At 40.1% G+C, this 12,071-nt stretch overlaps 1 protein-coding gene across 1 annotated transcript; it reads left to right on the top strand.

The window, feature by feature from the left end:
* Positions 1-386: 386 nt before the first annotated feature.
* Positions 387-11,390, top strand: lrpap1 (low density lipoprotein receptor-related protein associated protein 1). Its single transcript, XM_003453760.5, has 8 exons — positions 387-805; positions 1,286-1,430; positions 5,138-5,268; positions 6,157-6,277; positions 7,561-7,716; positions 8,516-8,598; positions 9,147-9,323; positions 9,847-11,390. Exons 1-8 carry the CDS (start codon positions 644-646, stop codon positions 9,913-9,915), a joined length of 1,044 nt encoding a protein of 347 aa, XP_003453808.1. The 5' UTR covers positions 387-643; the 3' UTR covers positions 9,916-11,390.
* Positions 11,391-12,071: the final 681 nt, after the last annotated feature.

Below are 12,071 nucleotides of genomic sequence, written 5' to 3'. Positions count from 1 at the left end.
ACGCATTTTATTTTTTCTGTGTAGTTTTGTGAATAAAATATGGGCTTATGAGATTTGCAAATCATTGCTTTTTGTTTTTACACAGTATCCCATAATAATAATGGATAACAGATATCAAATTCTTTTCGTTTTCTTTTAGAAAAACTTCGCATCCAGTTGTTTGGATGACTGTTATAGTCAGTGCTCTAGTATATTGAGATACCTATATCTCAATATATAGATATTGAGATATAGGTATCTCCTTTGGTATCTCCTTTAAGAAAGCGGTATTTCCGTCATCCCAGTGTTTTGGTCTTTTCAACGGGTACTTGAAAACAGAGACAGCATCTAGTACAGTAAACGCGTGGAGGCTTTCTATTTGCTGTCGGAGTCTGCAGCCTTGTTGCTAGGTAACAAGCGCAGAGCGGCATTTCCAGTGTAGTTCAAGAAACGCTCTTTCCGCTTTAGTAGCTACAGAAAGGCTGCGCCAAGAAAATACATATCCCACAGTGCACTTCTCGCGGAAATGCCCGCCTCTTTTGAGCACATGACTTTCGGGTACTCCAGTGAATCACAACAACACACCGTTTGTGGTGCTGTCTGGTTCATTTAAGTATTTTGGTGGTGGTTTTTCTGTCGTTAGTTGCGCAGAGTTGTTTTGAAAATGAGGCTGCAGTGTTTGTTCGCAGCTTTGTGTCTCGGCGTTGGTGTAATGGCCGGGAAATACTCTCGGGAGCTGAATGAGCCCAAACCGAACGACAGAGATGGGCAGGCAGTGGAGTTCAGGATAGCTAAGCTAAACCAGGTCTGGGAGAAAGCTCAAAGGGTATGTATTTAAGACGATCAACAGCACGACTTATGTAGCACAAATAATTTGAGGAAAATGCTGAAACAATAAAGACCGGGCAATAAGAGATACATACGTGATCGACGCACTGAGCTATGCACAGACCCAGGGGATCAGGTGGACGTTTTCTTAGTTGGAAAAAAAAATCAGGCGTCTTTTGTTCATTGTGGAGTTGGTACTTACAGCTAAGACGGTGGGCCAAGCTTGGTATTGGAAAATTGTTGAAAAATGTGTTTTACTGCGGCTAATCCCAGGGAGCATCATTTAGCATTTAACTGCCTCTTCAGCTGCCTCATCAGACCTTTGGTCAATATTTAATAGACTGTTATTGTGAGCAAAATTCCCCAGTAGGAATATGGAGAAAAAAAAAATCTCTCTGTGTACTTTTCTGTTTCTGCAAACTTTCTCCCTCTGCCTGTCTAACAAAGCCAACATTGTCTGCTCTTTTGGATTCAACAGATGCAGTTGTCTCCAGTCCGGCAGGCTGAGCTGCACAGTGACCTGAAGCTCCAGGAGAAAGATGAGCTGCAGTGGAAAAAAATGAAGGTGGAAGGACTCGATGAAAATGGAGAGAAGGAGGCCCAGCTCAGGCGCAGCTTCCATGGTAAGACAAACTGCAGACTGCTTCAGTCAGCAGTAGTTAGAGCTTTGTTCTGAGTCAGTTTCCTCTAGATCCTTAATCACCATCTTTAACAATCCCTGTACTGACACTTTTTATGGGTTTGATTAGTAATAATGACTGCAACGTATCCTAACACACTGGTAGTCACTAAAGGCAACAAAAACAGGAACAGAGAGTGTCACAGGATTTCTTCTTCTACCTCTCCTTTCACTGCTTCCTTTAGGGGCCACCACAGCAGATCATAGCCTATCCCTAGCATTATCTTCCATCCTCTCTGCCACTGCAACCCTCTGTATGTCCTCTTCAATTACATTTATGAACCTCCTCTGTGATCTGCCTCCTTCTCTCCTGCATAGTAGTTCCATCTTCAGCATCTTATCTTGCCTCGCTAATCAGTGGGTCATGATGTGTTGATAAGAGCCATCTTCTCTCATCAAAAAGACAGATATTTTTAGAGTAAATGAATTTAAAGTTATTCCTTTTAATTTTCTTTTTGTCTAATATGGGAAAGCAGAAGGTTAATGACACCTGGCTTGAGACCAGCGTCTTTAGTTTTTGTTTCAAACCTTGGAAAATAATCAAACTAAATCCTCTCATGCAAAAACACAAACAAAAGACTTTACAGAAGTTTTATCTTGTAAAACTGTCTGAGACGCTTGAGATTCCTCCATTTTTCTTGCCAGTGTAGGCATGAAACAGGTCCTAAATTGCTTTGCTAGTGGTGTAAAAAGAAAAAAAATCTAAAAAGAGACATGTTAAGACAGATGGTTTAGGTAGGTCTAATTTAGTCAAGGCATATACTATAGATGTCCATCGAACAAAGACAAAGAAAATGTTTAATGATAGATTAAGTACATGTACTTTTTTATAGTATATGTGCTAAAAATGGCAAAGTTTAAGGATCACATACTTGACCATAAAAGTAAAAGTTTAACCGGAGTAAACTTTCTGATGTACTGGTTTGTCATTTGAAATAAACTCTGAAGGTCATACTTCTAAGCTGTGGTTGTCATTCCTCCACTGCTTCTTCCTGCTGTTATCAGTAGCACTCTTCATATCTCACTTAATCTGTTCACTTGTCACCTGGCAGATGACTTACTAAAAGCATGCTAATTTTCTCATGTGCTATTCTGGCTGTGGGTAAAAAGATATTTCTGCATTTTGAATTACGTTTTAGGTATTCTTTATGTAGTATTTAGCAGTGTTTAGACTGAGGTGCTATTGTAGGATTTTAAAGGATAGGCATACTGTATCTCCCTTTTTTCCTTGTGAGAGCTCGGCCAGCAGTCCACCTGCTCTGGTTCCTCTCCTTCCTCGCTCCCCTGTGGTGCAGTGACCTTCCTGCTACAGGCAGAGCAACACAGTCCCTCCTTTAGCTGGCTAAATATAAATTTTTAAGGAGCATCTTTTCCGTACTGAATCCTGTCCTTCTCCTTAACTCATTCTAATTGAGCTTCACAGTCATTTTGTCTCCCTCATTACTTTCATTTCCTCTGCGCTTGTTCTTGATGTATTTTATATGCCAAAAGACAAAGCCTCACACCTTTGCTGTCAGTCGGAGAACATAAACACACAACGATGAAAGTGTGCAATGTAAACTGTTTAACTCCTCCAGCACCACAGATATTTTCTACAGTCTTAATGAAGATTTTAAACTAGCATGCTGTATATGTACACACACTTAGTGAAGTTAATAAGTGACACTGGTGATTTGCAAAAATGCTGTGATGGTGCTGAATCAGCACCTGCAATAACCGTTTACTGGAGAATAAGGAGGGCAGAGATTTCTCAGTCCCAAGTCCATCTTTATATGTTTTTGTTTTTTTTTCAATTTGCCAAATTCATTAATTTTTTAACCACTTATTCAGTTCAGGGTCACAGAATAACTGGAGCATGGCAGGTACACCCTGGACAGGTCAACAGTCACTGACAAATGTTTACATTTTGTATGTCAAATATTTGCCAATAATAATAGCTATCTTTCCTGAAGGTTTTTGAATGTGCTTATTATTATTATCATTATCATTATTATCATTATAATTATTATTATTATTATCTCTTGTCTTATTCACTTTATGATGTAGACATTCTGCCAAATTGTGGGGTTGTTCACAATATCACTGCTATTAAATTAATTAATTGACAAATACTACTTAATGTCTTGAAAAAATATTCATTTTAGGTTGTTTTTAAAAGCCATTGGCAGCCTTATAGTGTGCTATATACACAGAAATATAATATAGTACAGCGGACATGGACACTCAAACAATCCTGAAAGGAAACCTATAAATCCAATGAAGTTGGCCTTTGTCCAGGGTGGCTGTAGCTCAGGTGGTAGAGCAGGTTACTTACTAATCAGAAGTTGGTTTGATCACCATCTGCTCCAGTCTGCATGCCAAATATCACTGGGCAACATACTAACCCCAAGTTGCTCTCCAGTGCATCCACCCGAGTATGAATGTGTGTGAATGTTAGATAGAAAGCACTTACATAGAAGAAAGTGCTTGTGTGAATGGGTGAATGAGACAAGTTGCCTTGAGAGCTCAGAGTAGAAAGGTGCTATATAAGAACCAGTCCATTTACCATGTCCCACCCCTGCCCCCAAAGAGCTATAGCTTTATAATAGATCAGAACTTACTGCTCGCTTTTTCCACATTAACTTAGACACAGACTTATTCTTACTGGCCCAAAATGATTTCCCAGAGGTCTTTGACTCAGTAGGGTGACCAAGTTATTGTTTGGCTTGTATTTAGTTGCTATAAAGAAAGCAGAGAAGGCTGTCATCATATGTCAGTCAGGGTAACATCTGACTGTGTTTTGCTGCTAAGTCACAGTTTATGCAGATTTGGCTGATATATGATAGAAACTATGACAAAGAAAGAAAATTTAGCTACAGTAACGACCATGAAACTACTCATCACTGGATGAAGCTGGTGGAAAGTGATTAATTTCGCATTTGGGAGAAAATTACGTGCAGTGATGCATTAAGTCAGCAGAGATGGGAGTCGCGCTGCTGGCCAAACTATGTGATGACACAGTTTTTAAATTACACCAAGCATCTTTTTCTGCTTTTCTTCAGAGGAAGAAAAAAGTATATGCTTATATTAGACAGCAAATGCATATTTCATTCTCTTCCACTTATCCTTGTCAGGGTCGCTGGGGGGCTGGAGCCTATCCCTGCTACCATAGGGCGAGAGGCAGGGTACACACCTGGACAGGTTGCCAGTCTTGTTGCAGGGCTAACACAGAGAGACACAACCATTCGCACTCACATTCAAACCTATGGACAATTTAGAATTACCAGTTAACTTAACCTCACTAACTGCATGTCTTTGGATTGTGGGAGGAAGCCGGACTCCACACAGAAAGGCCCCAGGAAAATAAAATAACCAATAAAAATATATCTATAGGCCGACATCGACTGACTAAAATACTGATCTGGCTCTACTTCTTCTTTACCTTCATTAGGGATCCTACTCCCCTTGATGTTTCCTTTGAAATTTATGAGTTACTGTCAAGAGGTTTAGAGTCTTGTTAAATGATTAATATGCATGTCTTAGTCACTTTAGATTCTCTTGCCTATCTCCCGCTTCCTCCCAAGATACAGCCTCTGTTGTTGTTCCTTAGAGGCTCATGTCAGGATAATTCAACACAGCGTTTGTTTAAAGTCTTGTGGTTGTGTTATGCAGTGATCCTCGCCAAGTATGGGATGGATGGGAAAAGGGACACACGGCCACTGGAGAGCAACTCACTGAAAGATCACGACATCAAGGAGGAAGATGCATTTGATGATCCCAGACTGGACAAACTCTGGAACAAGGTTTGTGTTTGTGTGCATATTTCTGAAAATACTGAAGTATTGCATTATGTAAGGTGCTTTGATTTAATGCATGCATTATTTGTAGTGTAACTGTAGGACTTCAATGCCAACCCTGTTGCTGTTCCTCTTTAAAAACCTTCCCACAGCCAGTAAAAAAAATAAACTTGTGGACATTAACTTCAGATCAGCTTAGTGCCACTCTGCTTCCAATAAACAAAGAACAGGAGAACTAAACACTTTACAAGGTAACAAGCTTGTAAAATGTTTAGTGAGTCTCTGATTTCATCATTTTCACTGAACACAGCAAATCCACTACTGTGTGACAAATACATTTTTTCAAGGGGTTTCTTCCATACAGTCTATAGATACATTCAGTCTAATCAGAACTTCATAACTCATTTATCAAATTACATCAGATCTGTAAGATCTAAGCTTGTTAATGGCCAATCAGTCACAAAGGGAGCAGCGTGAGCTAGTTCAAGCAGGAAACTTGAGCTGCATCATACAGACTGACAACACTAATGTAAGTGCTGATTGCTTGGATCACTGTTTCAGCTTCTCTTCCACCCCAGCATTCACACCGTAGACCCTAACCCACTCCCCAATTTTCTAAAGTCTTTGTGTGAAAATGAGCAATCTCTGACTATTTTTATATGTCCAATATAGTTGTTTGGCTTTAAAATATTCATATAAATGCAATCATTAAAATCACTACACTTAATAAGCTTAGACCTGCTTAGATTCTTACCAAACAATCCTGCTGTACTAAGCGTTGATTCTTTTACTGCTACTTGTATTAGTAAATTCTTTCCCATGCAAAAAATCCTCGTTCTTCTGATGCCTTTGAAACTAAATCCTCTATATCTCTAATGCCTCTCCCCCCACCAGGCTAAGATCTCAGGGAAGTTCTCTGATGAGGAGCTGCTGAACTTGAAGAGGGAGTTCCAGCACCACAAGGACAAGATCCACGAGTACAACATCCTCATGGACACTGTCAGCAGGACTGAGGGTGAGCCATGTGAATCACTCCTTTGGTCCGCTGCCAAGCGCGTGTGTCGCACTACTTCTGTTTAGCTTTATTAGTGTTTTCTGAGTCCAGGTTTACAAGCAGTCCTCCTTTCTGTTGCTTCGTCCTTCGCCTATTCAAGATCCCTTACAGAGATCTCCTGCAGAATATCCCTTTCTATCTTAGCAGCTCTTATTGACCCTTTTATGCCATTTACTGCTATTTTTTTCCCTGCAGACCTTGCTGGTGTTTGTGATCATATCAGAATTATTTAAAAAAACATAAAAGCTGAGTTTTTTCTGGGAAATAAGGCTTACGAGGTTATAAAGTAATATTTTCTAGATGCCATGGCTGTTCTGCACACCCATGTTTTATAGGGTTGAAGTCTCAAGTGCTCTCTGTCTGTCTGTTCAGTCTTGTGGTCATATACGTAGGTGGCAGGTATCAGACTGCACATGTTACCACCCACTACTTTGTGCTCTATCAGTGCTTGTCAAATCACATCAAGCTGTGAGTTTTAAGAGAAGCTGACAGGCCCCACTGTGTTTCAAATAGGCACGGGGAGGACAGGCACGTCTTCTTCGGATGTGACTTGACACTTTGCAGCTGTTACGTGCCAGAACTTTCCCGATAGCGCTGCACAGCACTGCGTTTCTGCCAAACAAGCCGGGGCATTTCTTCTGCTTGTCTGATGCTTTTAAATATTAAGCCAATCACATGTTGCCTTGAGGGAGTGTCTGTGAACTTCCACAGTACCTCCACCTCCATCCACTGCCTGTCTAGGTTTCTCAGTTTTCATCCAGTTGGCTTCTCTTCTTTTTTTCTCCCCCTTTTCTCATCCAAATGTCAACCGTCATCATTTAGTCAGTGTGGTGCTGTACACTTGGGCTTTGTTTGGCTTTTACCTTTTTCTAGCACCACACAGGCTGGACTCACATAACCAGTAAAATGAGGCTCATAGGCTATTCAAGGTTCTCATGAAAAAGTTGCTAAATAAATGACAAATAAGCCAGTTTTCTAAAATGACCTTAAGCTTTAACGGGTTATTTAATGTAATAATGTAAAAAGCTGCTAATAAAAATTGCCTTTCTTTTTGTCTTTTATTAGTTTAATTTACTTTTTGTCTCTTTTCTATTCCCTTTTGTCATCTATCCCTCATTTTCTCCATCATCTCCTCTGCCCTCCTATCTAACCCACCCACACAACCCTGCGGGCTTTTGACTTCTAATTTGCCCCCTCTCTCCCTCTTCTCCCCTTTATTTCCTTTCGTCTGTTCCTCTCAACAGAAATACACAAGAACGTGATCACTCCCCTGGAGGGTGATACCAAAGAGCATGTGCTGCATCAGAAGCACACAGAGCTGAAGCACAAAATGAGAGACCTCAACCAGGGCTTTGAGCGCCTCCGTAAGCTCAGCCACGAGGGCTTCACTGAAGATAGCGGTGAGACATGAAAAGCACACACACACACACGCTCCGCTTGTCTCTTTTTGCATCTCCGTTAGACGCTACATTTATCTCATCAGCTTAATTACTGGGATTTGTAATCATAATAACACATTACTGTATCACGGCTGATGGCTTTAAGTGTTTTGCATTTTTAAAGACATTTATTGAAAGCAGCTCACTACGCTGCATTCGCCCAGTGACGTCAAACAGCTCGGCCTTGTGCTGTTTAACAGACAAAGCGTTCATTTCACTCACCAGTGCATTTTATCTCCACTCCTCAGATATGTACGGCTGCTGTTAGTCGAGTGTGCTGCAGAGTTTGTGTTAGGCTTCACTTGCAGGTGCAGGTTTCAGTGGGAGGTTGTTGAGAAGTTTAGATGAAGGCATTGTACCTTCTGCTGATTCATAATGATTTTGTTGCTGCGCCTTTACCTCCAGGTTGTTTCTTACTAAACCACTCGTTCCCCTCACGTCTTTGCTTCCTCTTGCAGAAATCTGTTTTGATCCCCTCCCCTCTTTTTTTTTCTTTTACACTTGCAGTTTTGTAGTACTTTAGGAGCGAAGAGAGAGTGTGTGACAGCACCTCAAGATTAAATTCTTAATGAGAGCATTTTGCCTCTTTCATATTTTGTGTGTATTTATATAAAGTGATGCGTTGTTGTGATTGTATGATATGAAATATCTGCTGTGACTGCTCCTCCTCAGAGCTCCCTTCCTCTTGAGTGTTTGTGGCTCCAAAATGTCTCTTTGGATTGTTTATCTTTTCATCTGCCTTTCCCTTCCTGGTCTGTAGTGTTTCGGGAGCCGCGTGTGATTGAACTGTGGGAGGCTGCCAAGAGAGCCAACCTCAGCACCGATGAGCTAGAGTCTCTGAAGGTAGTGCTTACATCTCTTGTGACTGTTTTTATGTTTTTGGACACACTCTTGCCCTGTCTGTTCCTAACTGACACTTTTTGTTTTAATGTGATGCTACAATCTAACTTTGACTCCAACTCCACAAAACTTTTTAATCAAGCGCTCTTCTGGCACAGAAGCATTAACTGTATTATTTTCCACTACTTAGTAGCTAAGTACTACTTGTGTACGGTAAGCCACGGAAAGTGCAACTTATTATGATCACATTTTTATGTATTGCACTTTTGAAATTCACAAGTATTCCACTCTCCTGGATCTCGTTGTGCTCCTTTCACCGTTTGTCCCCTTGGGCAGCAGATTGCAGTGAACAACTCAATTTAAATGTTTTGGGGTTTCTATCAGGTTTCAGGATCATATCTATCACAGGGAACATTCAGCTTGAATTTCCTCTGTGGCACTTTGCTTCTATTTGCCTCTTGAGATACATATAAGCTCCTTGTTCAGCTGTGCATGTAACTGAAGGTTAACTGAACTTCACCCCTCTATGTTGGCTGCTCTTATTCATTTAGGAGGAGCTACATCACTTTGAGACTAAAGTAGAGAAGCACAGTCATTACAAGGAGCAGCTGGAGTTGTCCCATCAGAAGTTGCAGCATGTGGAGGCTCTAGGAGACGAAGAGCACATCAAGAGGAACAAGGAAAAGTATGACACACTGGCTGAGAAGACTAGGGAGATGGGCTACAAGGTAAGTAGAAATAAAGAGGTTCTCTTAGTATTTAATATGCTGTTTGACTTCTCACCTGCATTAGAAATGAATAATAAATTATTTGTAGTATTTGGTAATTGCTTGTAAGGCTGGAAAGGTCTGGTTGTTGGAGGACTGCAGTAATCCCAGTGTCAAGTGGCTTTTTATTTTCACAGCTTTTTGTTTGCGCTTCAAAGTTTATAACCATCACAAAGCCATTCACACTTATCTAAGTGAAGTGCATGTATTAACGTGTGCTGAAAGTCCAGTATAAGACAGATGCATATAAAAAACATTGCCAATACAGTAACATAAATGCATAAATAAAATCAAGACAACTGGTTTTCCAGTTTTCACTCCCTGCAACTTGAGCTTGAAATTCGAACAGAATTACAATTTACTATGAAAACAAGCAAACTATTGTTTTCATAGGAAGTAAACTAATAATCATTTGTGTTGACAAGTCCCCGTTTAGCGGCATACTGATCTTGCATTTACATGGCATGTGTGTGTTTGATTTCAGATGAAGAAACATATGCAGGATTTGTCCAACAAGATTTCTCGCCAGGGACTCCAACACAACGAACTCTGAGAGGTCATCACACCAGTGAAAGAACTGTAATGTTTTTGTTTAGTCACACACAACCTTGATCAACCATGCCACCATTTCTTTTTTACCTACTGTTAAGAAAAAAAATCAGTGTTTTCTGTGAGTCTTTTTCTACTTTTCTAGAGAATGAAATGCTGAATGAGTGAATTCCTGGTTATTTGTATGGAATATGCATGAAGTATTATAAAGCAGCTCAGACTGTCAGTCAAGGTACAGATAAATTAAATATAGAAGTGTGAGTACCAGTGTGGTACTCCATAGAACAGTTATTTGTTTAACAAGTGGAAATAATGTTTGATTGTTGGTGTTAGATAAGGGATGGACAGCACTATTGGCTGTCTTGACCAGTCCAGAAGCAGTTGGTCTGTTTGTCCACATTACATCATATGTGCTGTTGCCACTGTAGGACCTCATAGTTTCCCTATTGACATATTTTGGTGTTACTTGAACTGTCTGATCAATACAAAATGAAGATCAAGAGTAGAAGCACTGAAAACTAGTGATCTGAAAATAAAATAGCAATCTTTAATATTCAGTAAGTATACAGGTGCCAACAACAGACATACAGTAATATTTTAAAAATACAGATTTACAACATTTGTACGCTTTGGCATAAATAAAAGCACTTAATACACTGTAGAGAAAAGCGGTCTCTGTAGTGACATTAAAGGATATTTTTTGCAAAACGTTACATTTTCGTGAGTCATCCTCACGCTGTTTCTTTCTCCTCAGAGACACTAGTGGGGAACCAAAATGATAAAAATAAATTTGCATCCATTATTGTACAATTTGTCCTGATGATATCAAGAGGGAGGTGAGAAATTGAAACAAACGCTATGCTTTTCCATTCATCAGTTCCTGGCCTCTCACGGACCAGAAGCAGAGGCATTGATTACTGTGATGAATAATGTTTCTGGATGGCTGATTACTTAGTCATGTCCTGCTTGGACCACATGGGCCTGGATTAATGTAATTTGCACCCTGGGTATAACTGTAAGCTGCTTATTTTTATCGAATGCTTTTCCGCTTTGAGGTGGAATGATCACCAGGGAAGTTGGGGCTCTTGGCATTCAATTGTAAGGCATGAGATGAGGTGGGCTTTATCTCACTGTGAAATCTTATTTTCATCCAAACCCAAACAATGGCAGTCACTTACCTCTTGATAAAAGAGGTAGCATATGGTGATCACAAAGCCTGAGGAAAATCAACCCAGCAAGAACTGTAAATACATTACAGCTGAAAAAGCTGTCATTTATTCTTGTTTTCCATACGCAATAATGATGATAAACAATAGTTTACGCCCATCGCCTTATAATTAAAGCCATTCAACCAGTAATCTTGGTAGACTTGAGATTACTGGTTGGCATCGGTAAGGTAGGTTTCCGTCAATCCTCAGCATATACAGGGTGTGGTCATAAAGTTCCAGGACTCAAATAATAAAAGGACTGTTACATTCAGCTGCGTGCTCATTCCCAAAGGCTTGCCACAGCAGATGGACTCGCTGTTTTTGATGTGGCACAGATTTTATACCGGATGGTCTTCCTTATTCAACCCTCCCTTTAATCCACACCTGGGACTGACACGATGAGTACACTAGCTTGTGATCACATGAGGGATGGGTTTGTGTGTCCTCCTCAAACCAGAAATTTTTGCCTGTAAGGCAAATCTGGATCCAACAAATACTAAAAGGACTTAAAATATGACTAAATTTGGGGAATAGCTCCTTTAAGGCTGCCTGTTCTTACATCGCAAAACACAGCAGATCATTTGCAACTACTGCTTAACCACAGACCTTGTTAATGATTTTGTTTTAAACTGGATTGACTTTCATGTCTGTGTTGAAGAAGACATTGAGTGTGTGTGTGTGTGGAGGGGTTGAGGTTTTTTTTGCATCTTGCATAAAAGCCATGCAGACAACTATGTAACATTTCTGTGATAAAAGGTATCAAGACAAACGCAGGAAAAAGCTAGTTTAAAAACAAGTATGAGAAAAACACTTAACACAAAATAGAAGCTGCATAAGAAAGCTCCCAAAGCTTTACCGTTAGTGGAATGGACTGTGGGAATTTCATTATAATGTCACAACTGTGGGTGTGTTTTTAAGTACAAAATAACCGGTATGATAATCCACCACATTT

This window comes from Oreochromis niloticus, linkage group LG6 (assembly GCF_001858045.2).
Source record: "Oreochromis niloticus isolate F11D_XX linkage group LG6, O_niloticus_UMD_NMBU, whole genome shotgun sequence".
In the NCBI taxonomy this organism is placed as follows: Eukaryota; Metazoa; Chordata; class Actinopteri; order Cichliformes; family Cichlidae; genus Oreochromis; species Oreochromis niloticus.
This window is presented reverse-complemented; position numbering and strand designations above follow the sequence as displayed.

What these genes read in the sequence shown, in the direction of transcription:
- lrpap1 (XM_003453760.5), top strand. Translation starts at nt 644, where the DNA reads ATGAGGCTGCAGTGTTTGTTCGCAGCTTTGTGTCTCGGCGTTGGTGTA. An exon ending in TCTGGGAGAAAGCTCAAAGG is followed by an intron (nt 806 to 1,285) that starts GTATGTATTTAA and finishes TGGATTCAACAG; the next exon opens with ATGCAGTTGTCTCCAGTCCG. An exon ending in TGGACAAACTCTGGAACAAG is followed by an intron (nt 5,269 to 6,156) that starts GTTTGTGTTTGT and finishes TCCCCCCACCAG; the next exon opens with GCTAAGATCTCAGGGAAGTT.